At 47.3% G+C, this 16,369-nt stretch overlaps 1 protein-coding gene and 1 pseudogene across 6 annotated transcripts; both read right to left on the minus strand.

Annotated features, from left to right (window-relative positions):
* Positions 1 to 4,439: 4,439 nt before the first annotated feature.
* On the minus strand, positions 4,440 to 4,533 carry LOC123126411 (uncharacterized; annotated as a pseudogene).
* Positions 4,534 to 4,580: 47 nt separating this feature from the next.
* On the minus strand, positions 4,581 to 8,903 carry LOC123123441 (putative pentatricopeptide repeat-containing protein At5g43820). 6 transcript variants are annotated; one of them, XM_044543948.1, is made up of 4 exons: positions 6,868 to 8,903; positions 5,798 to 6,189; positions 4,962 to 5,012; positions 4,581 to 4,760 (listed from the first exon to the last, which is right to left on the minus strand). In XM_044543948.1, the coding sequence occupies exon 1, from the start codon at positions 8,599 to 8,601 to the stop codon at positions 6,991 to 6,993; it is 1,611 nt and encodes a 536-aa protein (XP_044399883.1). In that variant the 5' UTR covers positions 8,602 to 8,903; the 3' UTR covers positions 4,581 to 4,760; positions 4,962 to 5,012; positions 5,798 to 6,189; positions 6,868 to 6,990. The 6 variants fall into 6 exon arrangements, with proteins under 6 accessions (XP_044399883.1, XP_044399880.1, XP_044399879.1 ...); XM_044543945.1 differs by having other exon boundaries at positions 4,581 to 4,863; XM_044543944.1 differs by having other exon boundaries at positions 4,581 to 5,012.
* Positions 8,904 to 16,369: the final 7,466 nt, after the last annotated feature.

Below are 16,369 nucleotides of genomic sequence, written 5' to 3' on the forward strand. Positions count from 1 at the left end.
CTTTCCCGGTGGCCGAAACTGGACTTCCTATATATAATTCTTCACCTAAGGACCATTCCGGAACTCCTCGTGACGTCCGGGATCTCATCCGGGACTCCGAACAACTTTCGGGTTTCCGCATACTAATATCTCTACAACCCTAGCGTCACCGAACCTTAAGTGTGTAGACCCTACGGGTTCGGGAGACATGCAGACATGACCGAGACGCCTCTCCGGTCAATAACCAACAGCGGGATCTGGATACCCATGTTGGCTCCCACATGTTCCACGATGATCTCATCGGATGAACCACGATGTCGAGGATTCAATCAATCCCGTATACAATTCCCTTTGTCAATTGGTACGTTACTTGCCCGAGATTCGATAGTCGGTATCCCAATACCTTGTTCAATCTCGTTACCGGCAAGTCACTTTACTCGTACCGTAATGCATGATCCCGTGGCTAACTCCTTAGTCACATTGAGCTCATTATGATGATGCATTACCGAGCGGGCCCAGAGATACCTCTCCGTCATATGGAGTGACAAATCCCAGTCTCGATCCGTGCCAACTCAACAGACACTTTCGGAGATACCCGTAGTGCACCTTTATAGTCACCCAGTTACGTTGTGACGTTTGGTACACCCAAAGCACTCCTACGGTATCCGGGAGTTGCACGATCTCATGGTCTAAGGAAATGATACTTGACATTGGAAAAGCTCTAGCAAACGAACTACACGATCTTTTGTGCTATGCTTAGGATTGGGTCTTGTCCATCACATCATTCTCCTAATGATGTGATCCCGTTATCAATGACATCCAATGTCCATAGTCAGGAAACCATGACTATCTGTTGATCAACGAGCTAGTCAACTAGAGGCTTACTAGGGACACGTTGTGGTCTATGTATTCACACATGTATTACGATTTCCGGATAACACAATTATAGCATGAACAATAGACAATTATCATGAACAAGGAAATATAATAATAACCATTTATTATTGCCTCTAGGGCATATTTCCAACAGCTCGGGCATTTCATCGAACACCTCATGTGCATAGGAGGTGAGCTAGAGCACCACAAAGCCCTCCCCTTGCCGGCCAGAGAAAAACAGAGCACTGGAGTGCTCTGCTCGCGGGCGAGGGGTATATATAGGCACCTCATTGGTCCCGGTTCGTGGCATGAACCGGGACTAAAGGGCAGCCTATGGTCCCGGTTCAAGCCACCAACCGGGACCAATGGTGGTGGGCCAGGAGCGAGGCCCATTGGTCCCGGTTCGTCCCACCAACCGGGACCAAAGGGGCCAGACGAACCGGAACCAATGCCCCCACGAGGCCCGGCAGGCCCCTGGCCTCACGAACCGGGACCAGTGCCCCCATTGATCCCGGTTTTGGACTGAACCGGGACTAATGGGCTGACCCGGCCTGAACCAAAGTCCTCTTTTCTACTAGTGTCCGCTCCCCTCCAGTCCATTTCCTTGGCCCACATGCTCCCGTATGGTGATCTCCTACCTTCTCCGGCATGGCGGGAAGCTGATCCGAGTCCTACACCTCCAGATCCGTTGATTCCGAGGTCATCCCACGCGGCCCCGAGGAGGAGATGCCGTCCACCTTGTGCTTCGCCGCTCCCGGGAAGAGGCCGCCTGATGGCAGCGCTCGGACTCCTTCTGCTAGGAATCTATTGCGTCCGCCCAAATGACGCATCTTGCGTAAATATCGTTACTTTAATGACTTTTTGATGACGAAGTAAAGGCATAATGCAGCTCAAAAAACCAATCCATGTCACTAGTTACTTAGCAGGTGTCATGGCAGCATTTGAGTGATGTGGATGAACGAAATGTGATGGCAGACTTGATCATGTAACTATGGCGGAGAAATTGGCTGGAGGATCCGGTGGCGCCGTTGCTGGTGGCGAAACGGCCTGGGGAGTAGAGGGCGCGGCGCCGGTGGCGGTGAACCACGGCAGAGACGAGGGCGACGTGTTAGACTGACTGTTACGTAGTTCAGATCTCGGCGAGCTGATCCAGCGAACTTTCAATCCGCGCCAATTCGGCTTCAAATTTCAATCTACATACAATCGGATCCAAATTTCAATCCGCGCCAATTCGGCTTCGATTGCACCCTGCTGCTGCTTGGTTCCTACGCTTCCCGTCCCACTCCGACGCCAACTCGTACGTACGTACGGCGAGCCTCGATCGTGCTGGCTTGATAAATAGCACAGCGTCTCCCTTCTTCTCATCGTAATCTTGCCGCCGATCAGCTCCTCCTCCGCAACCACCCACCACCAAAGTAGGCCAAGCCATGCCGGCTCTCATGGCGAAGCGCGCTTCCTCGGAGCGGTGCGCGATCCGCCGCGAGCTCCACCGGCGCAGGAAGCTCGCCGCCGCGCCCAAAGGAGGGATCGTCAAGAAGTCAGCGTCGATCCAGAAGAAGCCGTCCGCGGACGAGCCAGCCGGACCGGCGACCACGAAGCCGTCGTCCATGACCATGCCGATGCCGCTCCCGCGAGCCGGAGTCGCGACCTCGCCTGCGTCGATCCTGCAGCACGCGCCGGCCGCAGTGGCCACCAAGAACAAGAAGCAGCTTGCCGTCGTGGCCAAGGGAGACGGCGCCACCGCCAAGGAGATCGCCTCTGTGCCGCTGGGGCAGATTGCCAAGAGGTGCACCGCCCCGCCGCGCCGATCCGCGCTCAACCCGGCCGCGTCCAGCATGAAAGTTTCCGCCGTCAAAAGGGTCTCGCGAGTTCCCAACAAGTCAGCGTCACCCTGCCGATCCTCCACGGAGCTATCCTCCACCGCCGGAGCAGCGTACATCAAGAACATGCCAGCCATACCAGCCCCGCCGCGCTCTTGGTCGATCTCGGTGAAGAAGGGCATGACGGTGAAGGTGCGCACGCGCGCCGGGATGCTGCCGACGGGGCACTGCCTGGTGCTCTGGCTCGCCGCCCGCGTCGTCTCCGCCGCAACAGCAGACGACGGCTTCCTCGAAGTGATGTACAACGGCAACTTCCCCCGCGACGACCCCTCCCGAACCGTGCGCGTCGCCATGGACGACGTCAGGAGCATGCCCGCCGTCGGCGAGAGTTAGAGCTGCTGATCATCAATTCAGACTGCATGGAAGTGATCTTCATACATAGCCTGCACGATTGTTAGCTGCCAACGTCGAGGGATCCCAGACACTTGTATCTCGACTGGAGATCACCCGGACTTTATTGTTTCTCATCGTAGGAGTAGTAGAAGATGTAATGAAACTATATTTGAGAATCAATAAAGCTGCCAATATGATGGCTTTCCTTCGTCAGTCATTTACAATTTTTAGGGACAATTTTATTTACATGCTTGGCTAGTGTAGAGAATGCCAATGAAATTAGCTCCTCAACTGGTCCTAAGCACAAGGTTTATAATAATAAGCAAATAAAGGGAGGTTGAGTAATTACGGCAAGGCGTACAGACAGACACACCCATTGCCAAAGATTGCAATACGCGCTCATTGCAAACTGAACTAAATTCCCGTTTGCTACCCGGCTTGTAGCAGTGAAAGGTTTGCAAGGCATAAATCAAGTTAACTATTTACAGCCTCTTTGTGATGAACAGACAAGCTTTCATGATCTTGTGTTTTCACTTTTCAGTTGTCACTGACTAGGTGACTATGCTATGTTTTCAGGAGCATGCTATCGGCCTTTTTATGAGAGTTGCAGAAAATGTATTTGTCATAGGTTGTGATTTAGCTGCTGCCCTCATGACTTCTGGCGGTACAAACCCTGAATTTCTAGCATCTTCTCCCGGCTGAAGATTATTTGCTGCTTTCATAGTTACAGTTATCATGTGCTACCTTTTGCGCAAACAAATAAATTGCGCTCACATGCGTGTAAATATTACCTAGGGATGCAGGATCCGCCCAGCTTCCAGTTCAAAACGAGAAAAATCTGTTTTAGCTGGATTAGAGTAATTTGTACTAGCTGGCGCTTTTGCGGGACTTCGCGGGGCGCCGCTCTCCATCCCTATACAAATATCATGTAAGCATCAACCCTAACTTTGCTGAGCTCTTTAAAAGGTCAATGTAACAACAGCTTCTTCTCAGGGTTAAAGCAACATGAGGAACTAGTTCTAGTGATCCAAGCAGAAATTTTTTTGCTGCAGAGGTCATTTTTTGCTGGCAGCTTGGATTATGCTGCAGAGGATTCAGGACGTAACTTAGTTTTCTGTTTAACTCAAATGATGTCATGATTTTGCAACATAACTTGCCTGCATATTGTTGTTTGGGAACCTGCTCTGCTCTGCATGAACAACAAGAACATACAGAAGGTACCGACTCCACAGTATACACATACAACCACAAAGAACTTGCTGGACATATCCATCAAGTCCACAACTTTCTGGCAACATTCCCTCACATTTTCCTTTGCACAAAAGGCATCGCAGAATAGCTTGATCAAAATAAATTGTCTGACATGTGCCAAGCATAGTTTACATAATCTGCTCATGGAAGGGACAACAGGGCAACTTCTTTCTCATACAAGAGGTGTCAGAAGTAAGCAATGCTCATCATGGCCACCACCACCTTACTAACAACACAACAAACTCAAGAAATCCAGGCAAAGAATATAAGTCTGATATTGGTAAAAGAAGCATTCAAGAAATCCAATTATCCAAGTGTTCATTTTACACACATAAGTATAGTCTTTGGTACAGATGTTAAGAAAACATTGTTAAATGCTGAATCGTAATCCATGGATAATTGCCTTCCAAGTTGATACCAAAGATGACACGCTAACCAAATCTGAACATAGATGCATGAAGAAAAAAATCAAGTGGGACCTCAAGGGGGCATTCTAATGTAGCAACATCCACACTGACACAAATATCCATTGTCAAGCATGCAGCTACGTGTCACACACACACAGACACACGAGTCAAAGGCTAATCTTCCATATTACCCATGGAGGAAAATCTGGAAATACAGAAACTAACTGAAGCATACCTCTGATGGATGGATCCAATATCTGATGATCCCAGGCGACAAGTTGTGGACCTTTGTAGATCAGAAAGTGAAACATGTCAAATTGTCAAATATATATAAATAACCCAGATTCAGATCGAACTAAAACCACTAGTTTACAGAAAGAAACAGAGAATCTTGATAGGACAAACATGCATACATACAGGAATTAAGCAGCACACATACATCCACAGAAAAGGGGAAAGGGGGAAAGGTTCATTCTGAAGTCAAAAGTCCCCAAACAGTGAAAGGGAACAAACAAAAAATTGTTCTGGAAATTCCAAAAGAGTCTAAAGGTATGGGTTGGTTTTTGGTTCCAATTTGAAAACCCAAAATTTCATCAACACATTAATTATAATTTGTTTGTGCAAATACTTCTTTCAGACAGCCACACACATCTTTTTTCATCCAATTTTTCCCTAGCGCATCATTGAACATCTGAAACTTACCAGCTCAACTTCAGAAAAAAAAATGGATAGGCAAATCAAATAAGCAATACAGTTGCAGTGCAGTAACTTCAGAAAAAAAAAACCTGTCTCAATCACAACCAAATTTCAGCAGGAGGCGGACACAGACTTACTAACCAGAATTTAGCTAGCAGTGCAGTAACTTGCAAGTGTTAATAGCTATAAAAACTGAAATATGCATTTCTATCCATAAGCTGTCAAATATCATCAGAAGATAACAGACACGGTCAACTACATTATACAGGTTGACCATAGCTTATTTAACACTTGTCCTAGCTGCAAAACTCAGATTTTAACTAACAAAAATGCACAAAACTAAGAGGAATAACTGCTAGTATTCAGTTCATATACCTGAGGCTAGCAATCATGGAAGAAACAATGACTGAACTGTACATTTCATCCTGTCTATTCTTTGCTAGCAATCATGTTCAAACACAGTATCTGCTGATACCTTGCTCGAAAATAGCACCTGACAAGCCAGAGGAGATTTGTCGTATGGGATTTCATTCCATGGTTGCAAGCCCCACGGATTTCATCATTTCTATAATAAGGTGCTCTGTCTTTTCATTTTCTTCTTGTGTAATTGTTCAACCAGTTCTCTTCTTTGACCTCACGTGATATATCTGTCCTCATACGTGATAGCAACTGTTCTGGGCAATTATCTCCTGAATCCATGATTGCATCTTCATGAAACATCAACAACCTACATCGTGTGAAGATAATGGCATAGGTAGTTACAGAACCTACAAAAATAAACTGAAAATTTTAAGCCGTGCAGAACAAAGAGTAACACCAAAGCCATATATATAATGAGAACAACAATTTGCAACTAATAAACAAAATTATGAATGAATACAAACCACAAATAAAACCCACAGCAATTGAATAAAGCAGTCAGCAACAGGATAACTGGCATCACATAGAATTTTGTAGATGTGATGTTCCATTCCAGGTACAACGTGCCCATTTGCCGTATATAACAAGTTCAGTTAAAGGTTGGCCTGCCGGTTCAACTTTCAAGTATTACTGTTCTTCTGTAACTTGGAAGTCCAGTTATTCAAGGATACATCAGGCTACTTTCTCCGCGACTTTCAAAGGGACCCAAGTTCTGATACTTGAGACCCAACGTTTTCTTTTTAATATAGTTTCTCTGCATTTCCCCGAGGAACCCAAGTTCTGAAACTTCAGATTCCATCTGCTGTTCGTAGTTCTCCAGAGCAGCAGAAGTACATAAGAAAAGAGTACATGTCTATCCGTTCTATTCTACCGATTTGATTACTTTGTCTCATTGTTTGATGTAGCTTTCTGCTACTTAATCCACTACTCATCAGGCAAGATTTAGTCAGAATAACCCCATAACATGGTATGCATGAAATAGCCAAACATGTCATAAACATGGGCAGTCAAGAATACTCTTATACCTTTCACCAGCCAAACTTGAGTTTTATCTTGCCAATTTTTTTTGCAGAATGCAAATGAGCGTACTTTTAAACCCATATGGAACTGACCAGCATACCAAATGGTTGCGTTACAACCAAGTATGTTCACAAGTGCCAACCATTAGCACGACAATAGTTGCGTGAATTAGCAAGTGTCCGTCCATGTTTGATTTTCTTTGACAAACTGTATGCAGTCTCCACTTTGTCCATCTCCAGCAGCCTGTCGTTCAGTTTGCTATAAATAACTCTCCCTAGACAGAAGCCTTTCCTAAGTGATTCCTCCACCACGGAAACAGCAGCATCAACCTTACCCACATTGCAAAGCCCATTTACAATAAACTCGTAAATTTCTTTATCGGATGGATACCCGCTCTCTTGCATCTCCTCCCAAATGTTCAACACTGTCCCACTTTTCCCAAACCTGGCAAGCCTTTCAAGCAGAAGCTTGTATGCTTTCAAGGATATCGTACACCCAGCCTTCCTACTCTTTTGGTAGATCATCAAGGCAGCATGAGGAGGCCCAAATGTGCAAAGTGGCTCAATGAATGATGTAATTACCCCTGTATCTGGCAGAACTCCTTGAGCCAACATGTCATCAAACATTTGAAGTGCATCAGCCACCCTGCGTGTTTTCAAAAGGGCTCCAATCATCTTGCAGTATGTGTCACTGTTTGGAGGACAATTATTTTCCACCATATCCTTGTAATACCTGATGGACCTGTCCAAATCCCCCATTGAGATAAAATTGAAAACAAGTACATTGTAGGCCATCGTAGTTGGACCAAATCCCTCTTGCACCATTTTCTCAAACACCCTGAGTGCCTCCTCGGCCTGCCCTGCTCTCCCCAATGCCTCGATGAGATGGCAATGCGAAACATCATCCGGCACTAGCCCATCCTCCAGCATCATTGCCCAGAAATGCTGCAGCTTATCAACCCTCCCAAACCTCGCCCAACCGCCAAGCACGTCATTGTACACTTGTTTATCAAGATCAAAAGGCTCTCCGCGAGCGACCTGTACAAGCGAGCTGGCAACGCCAACATGTGACCTCCGGCAGAGGCATTCGATGAGAGTAGAGAAGGCCTCCTTTCTGTGGCAAGCTTGCCCAACCCCTATCCCAAATTGGTCGCTCTCGAGCAGTTGGACGGCCTTGTTGACCTGCCTGGCGGCAACCAGAGTATCCATGATGATCTGCAGCGTGGTTAGGTCCGGAAAGATGCCATTTTTCCGCATTACCTCCAGGGCAGGCTCGACGGAGCTGAAGAACTTCCTCCTGCCCAGAGCTCTGACGACAATGTTGCAGGTATGTACGGAAGGGGGGAGCTTGGCGTTGGAGATGGCCCAGTCGAGGAGGTCGACGGTGGCGGAGCCGCTGAGGTTGCCGCGGCTGACCACATCGGAGAGAACCTCCGGGGAGACGGCATCGAGGCCCGTGGAGGAGAGGGCCCGGTGGAGGGCGGCGCGGCCGGGGGGCTTCTGGAGGAAGACCCCGCGGAGGCGGTCCGCCGGGGACAGGAGGATGGTGGTGGTGGTGCGAGGAGGAGGGGGAGGAGCTGCTACCGGATCGGGATTGGGGGTAACGGGGTGAAGGGGAGTGGGGGTTGGGGCTGATTTGGTGGGGTCCGTGGCGGAGAGGAGGCGGATGGAGGAGACGACCATGTCGGCGGCGGAGGTGGAATAGCTGAGGCTACGACGGAGAAGAAGAAGGCGGGGCATTTGTCCGCTCACCGGAGTTTGGAAGACTCGCTGTTGTAACCGCAGCGGCGGCGGAACCGGATGAGGAGTCAAGTCAGAGGGTGATCCCCCTTCCCCTCCTCCCAGCGGGTGACCCGCCGCGGGTGGCGGTGGGGTCCTGTATTCTCTCCGCTCGGGGCGGTGCTGGCGCGGGACGGCGGCTCGGGCAGGGACGATGGGCTGGCGCGGGGCCCTTGGGCGCGGCGGCGGGCGAGCGGGACGACGACGCGTGCGCGGTGGCGGCTGAAGGATCCGGTTGGTGGCAGCGGCAGCCGGCTAGCTCTGCCCAGATCCCATTTTTTCGGTGCCAATATTAATTTTGAAAAATGTTAAATCTGCATAAAAAATGTTGAACATGTGTTAGCAAATATTAATTTTGTATTTAAAAACTGCTAATAAAGAATTTGAAAAAGCTTAAAAGTGTGTATAGGAAAAATGTAGACCATGTATTCAAAAAATGTTAATCTTTATTTGAAAATATGAATGAAGCATTTGAATTTTTTTAAATGTGTATAGAAAAAATGTTGAGAATGTATTAAAAAATGTTAGATTTGTATTAAAAAATGTTAAATGTGTAGTAGAAAAACGTTCTTGACATATACAAAAAGTTATAGAATGAAAACCAAAGAAAGGAAAATTTGAAAAGAAACAAAATAAACCAAAGAAAAGAAGAAAATGAAAAATAAAACTGAAGAAACAAATGCAAAAAGAATGAAAAAAACAGAGAAAAAAAGAAAAGAAAAAAACAAAAATTACCAAGAGCAAACTGAATAAAACAAAGAAAAAAAATGGCGGACAAAATCGGTCTTTTACCTTAAAGGAGGCCGCACCCTACAATTCATCACGAACCAGACACATCCTATGGTGGAGGCATCAACCCAGACCCCGTGGCTGATTTTGGGCTAGGAGTCAAAGGGGACGCCTTCCACTCTTTTTGCCGTGGCTGTGGCACCGTGATGTGGGCGGGTGAGTGTGCTACGACTGTTGGAAATATGCCCTAGAGGCAATAATAAAATGATTATTATTATGTTTCCTTGTTCATGATAATTGTCTATTGTTCATGCTATAATTGTGTTATCCGGAAATCGTAATACATGTGTGAACACATAGACCATAACATGTCCCTAGTGAGCCTCTAGTTGACTAGCTCGTTGATCAATAGATGGTTACGGTTTCCTGACCATGGACATTGGATGTCATTGATAATGGGATCACATCATTAGGAGAATGATGTGATGGACAAGACCCAATCCTAAGCATAGCACTAGATCGTGTAGTTCGTTTGCTAAAGCTTTTCTAATGTCAAGTATCATTTCCTTAGACCATGAGATCGTGCAACTCCCGGATACCGTAGGAATGCTTTGGGTGTACCAAACGTCACAACGTAACTGGGTGGCCATAAAGGTGCACTACAGGTATCTCCGAAAGTGTCTGTTGGGTTGGCACAGATCGAGACTGGGATTTGTCACTCCGTATGACGGAGAGGTATCTCTGGGCCCACTCGGTAATGCATCATCATAATGAGCTCAATGTGACCAAGTGATTGGTCACGGGATCATGCATTACGGTACGAGTAAAGTGACTTGTCGGTAACGAGATTGAACGAGGTATTGGGATACCGACGATCGAATCTCGGGCAAGTAACGTACCGATTGACAAAGGGAATTGTATACGGGATTACTTGAATCCTCGACATCGTGGTTCATCCGATGAGATCATCGAGGAGCATGTGGGAGCCAACATGGGTATCCAGATCCCGCTGTTGGTTATTGACCGGAGAGTCGTCTCGGTCATGTCTGCGTGTCTCCCGAACCCGTAGGGTCTACACACTTAAGGTTCGGTGACGCTAGGGTTGTAGAGATATTAGTATGCGGTAACCCGAAAGTTGTTCGGAGTCCCGGATGAGATCCCGGACATCACGAGGAGTTCCGGAATGGTCCGGAGGTAAAGATTTGTATATAGGAAGTCCAGTTTCGGCCACCGGGAAAGTTTCGGGGGTCACCGGTATTGTACCGGGACCACCGGAAGGGTCCCGGGGGTCCACCGGGTGGGGCCACCTATCCCGGAGGGCCCCATGGGCTGAAGTGGGAAGGGAACCAGCCCCTGGTGGGCTGGTGCGCCCCCCATGGGCCTCCCCCTGCGCCTAGGGTTGGAAACCCTGGGGGTGGGGGGCGCCCCACCTGACTTGGGGGGCAAGTCCCCCCTTGGCCGCCGCCCCCCCCCTTGAGATGGGATCTCCAGGGGCCGGCGCCCCTCCCAGGACCCCTATATAAAGGGGGTAGGGAGGGCTGTGCACCTAAGCCCCTGGCGCCTCCCTCTCCCCCCGTAACACCTCTCCCTCTCGCTGAGCTTGGCGAAGCCCTGCCGAGATCCCCGCTGCTTCCACCACCACGCCGTCGTGCTGCTGGATCTCCATCAACCTCTCCTTCCCCCTTGCTGGATCAAGAAGGAGGAGACGTCTCTCCCAACCGTACGTGTGTTGAACGCGGAGGTGTCGTCCGTTCGGCGCTAGGATCATCGGTGATTTGGATCACGACGAGTACGACTCCATCAACCCCGTTCTCTTGAACGCTTCCGCTCGCGATCTACAAGGGTATGTAGATGCACTCCTTCCCTCTCGTTGCTAGTAAACTCCATAGATTGATCTTGGTGATGCGTAGAAAATTTTAAATTTCTGCTACGATCCCCAACAGTGGCATCATGAGCTAGGTCTATGCGTAGTTTCTATGCACGAGTAGAACACAAGTTGTTGTGGGCGTTGATTTTGTCAATTTACTTGCCGTTACTAGTCTTATCTTGATTCGGCGGCATCGTGGGATGAAGCGGCCCGGACCGACCTTACACGTACGCTTACGTGAGACAGGTTCCACCGACTGACATGCACTAGTTGCATAAGGTGGCTAGCGGGTGTCTGTCTCTCCCACTTTAGTCGGATCGGATTCGATGAAAAGGGTCCTTATGAAGGGTAAATAGAAATTGGCATATCACGTTGTGGTTTTGGCGTAGGTAAGAATCGTTCTTGCTAGAAACCTATAGCAGCCACGTAAAAGTTTGCAACAACAATTAGAGGACGTCTAACTTGTTTTTGCAGCAAGTGTCATGTGATGTGATATGGCCAGAAGGATGTGATGAATGATATATGTGATGTATGAGATTGATCATGTTCTTGTAATAGGAATCACGACTTGCATGTCGATGAGTATGACAACCGGCAGGAGCCTAGGAGTTGTCTTAATTTATTTATGACCTGCGTGTCAACTGAAACGCCATGTAATTACTTTACTTTATTGCTAACCGTTAGCCATAGTAGTAGAAGTAATAATTGGCGAGACAACTTCATGAAGACACGATGATGGAGATCATGATGATGGAGATCATGGTGTCATGCCGGTGACGATGATGAACATGGCGCCCCGAAGATGGAGATCAAAAGGAGCAAAATGATATTGGCCATATCATGTCACTATTTGATTGCATGTGATGTTTATCATGTTTTACATCTTATTTGCTTAGAACGACGGTAGCATAAATAAGATGATCCCTCGCTAAAATTTCAAGAAAGTGTTCCCCCTAACTGTGCACCGTTGCGAAGGTTCGTTGTTCCGAAGCACCACGTGATGATCGGGTGTGATAGGTTCTAACGTTCGCATACAACGGGTGTAAGCCAGATTTACACACGCAATACACTTAGGTTGACTTGACGAGCCTAGCATGTACAGACATGGCCTCGGAACACAAGAGACCGAAAGGTCGAACATGAGTCGTATAGCAGATACGATCAACATGAAGATGTTCACCGATGATGACTAGTCCGTCTCACGTGATGATCGGACACGGCCTAGTTGACTCGGATCATGTAACACTTAGATGACTAGAGGGATGTCTGTCTGAGTGGGAGTTCGTTAATAATTTGATTAGATGAACTTTATTATCATGAACTTAGTCTAAAAATCTTTACAATATGTCTTGTAGATCAAATGGCCCACGCTAATGTTGCCCTCAACTTCAACGCGTTCCTAGAGAAAACCAAGCTGAAAGACGATGGTAGCAACTACACGGACTGGGTCCGTAACCTGAGGATTATCCTCATAGCTGCCAAGAAAGCATATGTCCTTGAAGCACCGCTAGGTGATGCACCTGTTTTCCCAGCAACTCAAGACGTTCTGAACGCCTGGCAGTCGCGTAGTGATGATTACTCCCTGGTTCAGTGCGGCATGCTTTACAGCTTAGAACCGGGGCTCCAAAAGCGTTTTGAGCAGCACGGAGCATATGAGATGTTCCAAGAGCTGAAAATGGTTTTCCAAGCTCATGCCCGGGTCGAGAGATATGAAGTCTCCGACAAGTTCTACAGTTGTAAGATGGAGGAGAATAGTTCCGTCAGCGAACACATACTCAAAATGTCTGGGTTGCACAACCGCTTGTCTCAGCTGGGAGTTAATCTCCCGGATGACGCGGTCGTTGACAGAATCCTTCAGTCGCTCCCACCTAGCTACAAGAGCTTTGTGATGAACTTCAATATGCAGGGGATGGAAAAGACCATTCCTGAGGTATATTCAATGCTGAAATCAGCGGAGGTGGAGATCAAAAAGGAACATCAAGTGTTGATGGTGAATAAAACCACTAAGTTCAAGAAAGGCAAGGGTAAGAAGAACTTCAAGAAAGACGGCAAGGGAGTTGCCGCGCCCGGTAAGCAAGCTGCCGGGAAGAAGACAAAGAATGGACCTAAGCCTGAGACTGAGTGCTTTTATTGCAAGGGAAACGGTCACTGGAAGCGGAACTGCCCCAAATACTTAGCGGATAAGAAGGCCGGCAATACCAAAGGTATATGTGATATACATGTTATTGATGTGTACCTAACCAGCGCTCGTAGTAGCTCCTGGGTATTTGATACCGGTGCGGTTGCTCATATTTGTAACTCAAAGCAGGAGCTGCGGAATAAGCGGAGACTGGCGAAGGACGAGGTGACGATGCGCGTCGGGAATGGTTCCAAGGTCGATGTGATCGCCGTCGGCACGCTACCTCTACATTTACCTACGGGATTAGTTTTAAACCTCAATAATTGTTATTTAGTGCCAGCTTTGAGCATGAACATTGTATCTGGATCTCGTTTAATGCGAGATGGCTACTCATTTAAATCCGAGAATAATGGTTGTTCTATTTATATGAGAGATATGTTTTATGGTCATGCCCCGCTGGTCAATGGTTTATTCTTAATGAATCTCGAACGTGATGTTACACATATTCATAGTGTGAATACCAAGAAATGTAAGGTTGATAATGATAGTCCCACATACTTGTGGCACTGCCGCCTTGGTCACATTGGTGTCAAACGCATGAAGAAACTCCATGCAGATGGACTTTTGGAGTCTCTTGATTATGAATCATTTGACACGTGCGAACCATGCCTCATGGGCAAAATGACCAAGACTCCGTTCTCCGGAACAATGGAGCGAGCAACCAACTTATTGGAAATCATACATACTGATGTGTGCGGTCCAATGAGCGTTGAGGCTCGCGGTGGCTATCGTTATGTTCTCACCCTCACTGATGACTTGAGTAGATATGGGTATGTCTACTTAATGAAACACAAGTCTGAGACCTTTGAAAAGTTCAAGGAATTTCAGAGTGAGGTTGAGAATCAACGTGACAGGAAAATAAAGTTCTTACGATCAGATCGTGGAGGGGAATATTTGAGTCACGAATTTGGCACACACTTAAGGAAATGTGGAATTGTTTCACAACTCACGCCGCCTGGAACACCTCAGCGTAATGGTGTGTCCGAACGTCGTAATCGCACTCTATTGGATATGGTGCGATCTATGATGTCTCTTACCGATCTACCGCTATCATTCTGGGGTTATGCTTTAGAGACTGCCGCATTCACTTTAAATAGGGCTTCGTCGAAATCCGTTGAGACGACACCGTATGAATTATGGTTTGGAAAGAAACCTAAGCTGTCGTTTCTTAAAGTTTGGGGATGCGATGCTTATGTCAAGAAACTTCAACCTGAAAAGCTCGAACCCAAGTCGGAAAAATGCGTCTTCATAGGATACCCTAAGGAAACCATTGGGTATACCTTCTACCTCAGATCCGAAGGCAAGATCTTCGTTGCCAAGAACGGGTCCTTTCTGGAGAAAGAGTTTCTCTCGAAAGAAGTAAGTGGGAGGAAAGTGGAACTTGATGAGATGACCCCTCTCGAACCGGAAAGTAGCGCAGCACAAGAAAATGTTTCTGTGGTGCCTGCACCGACTAGAGAGGAAGTTAATGATGACGATCATGATCAAGTTACCACTGAACTTCGTAGGTCCACAAGGACACGTTCCGCACCAGAGTGGTACGGCAACCCTGTCTTGGAAATCATGTTGTTGGACAACGGTGAACCTTCGAACTATGAAGAAGCAATGGCGGGTCCAGATTCCAACAAATGGCTTGAAGCCATGCAATCCGAGATAGGATCCATGTATGAAAACAAAGTGTGGACTTTGACAGACTTGCCCGATGATCGGCGAGCGATAGAAAATAAATGGATCTTTAAGAAGAAGACGGACGCGGATGGAAATGTTACCATCTATAAAGCTCGACTTGTCGCTAAGGGTTATCGACAAGTTCAAGGAGTTGACTACGATGAGACCTTCTCACCCGTAGCGAAGCTGAAGTCCGTCCGAATCATGTTAGCAATTGCCGCATTCTACGATTATGAAATATGGCAAATGGACGTCAAAACGGCATTCCTTAACGGCTTCCTTAAGGAAGAATTGTATATGATGCAGCCGGAAGGTTTTGTCGATCCTAAGAATGCTGACAAAGTATGCAAGCTCCAGCGCTCAATCTATGGGCTGGTGCAGGCATCTCGGAGTTGGAACATTCGCTTTGATGAGATGATCAAAGCGTTTGGGTTTACACAGACTTATGGAGAAGCCTGTGTTTACAAGAAAGTGAGTGGGAGCTCTGTAGCATTTCTCATATTATATGTGGATGACATACTATTGATGGGAAATGATATAGAATTCTTGGAAAGTATAAAGGCCTACTTGAATAAGTGTTTTTCAATGAAGGACCTTGGAGAAGCTGCTTACATATTAGGCATCAAGATCTATAGAGATAGATCGAGACGCCTCATAGGTCTTTCACAAAGCACATACCTTGACAAGATATTGAAGAAGTTCAATATGGATCAGTCCAAGAAGGGGTTCTTGCCTGTATTGCAAGGTGTGAGATTGAGCACGGCTCAATGCCCGACCACGGCAGAAGATAGAGAAAAGATGAGTGTCGTCCCCTATGCCTCGGCCATAGGGTCTATTATGTATGCCATGCTGTGTACCAGACCTGATGTAAACCTTGCCGTGAGTTTGGTAGGAAGGTACCAAAGTAATCCCGGCATGGAACACTGGACAGCGGTCAAGAACATCCTGAAGTACCTGAAAAGGACTAAGGATATGTTTCTCGTTTATGGAGGCGACGAAGAGCTCGTCGTAAAGGGTTACGTCGATGCTAGCTTCGACACAGATCTGGATGACTCTAAGTCACAAACCGGATACGTGTATATTTTGAATGGTGGGGCAGTCAGCTGGTGCAGTTGCAAGCAAAGCGTCGTGGCGGGATCTACATGTGAAGCGGAGTACATGGCAGCCTCGGAGGCAGCACATGAAGCAATCTGGATGAAGGAGTTCATTGCCGACCTAGGAGTTATTCCCAATGCATCGGGGCCGATGACTCTCTTCTGTGACAACACTGGAGCTATTGCCCTTGC

This window comes from Triticum aestivum, chromosome 5D, assembly GCF_018294505.1.
Source record: "Triticum aestivum cultivar Chinese Spring chromosome 5D, IWGSC CS RefSeq v2.1, whole genome shotgun sequence".
NCBI lineage: Eukaryota > Viridiplantae > Streptophyta > Magnoliopsida > Poales > Poaceae > Triticum > Triticum aestivum.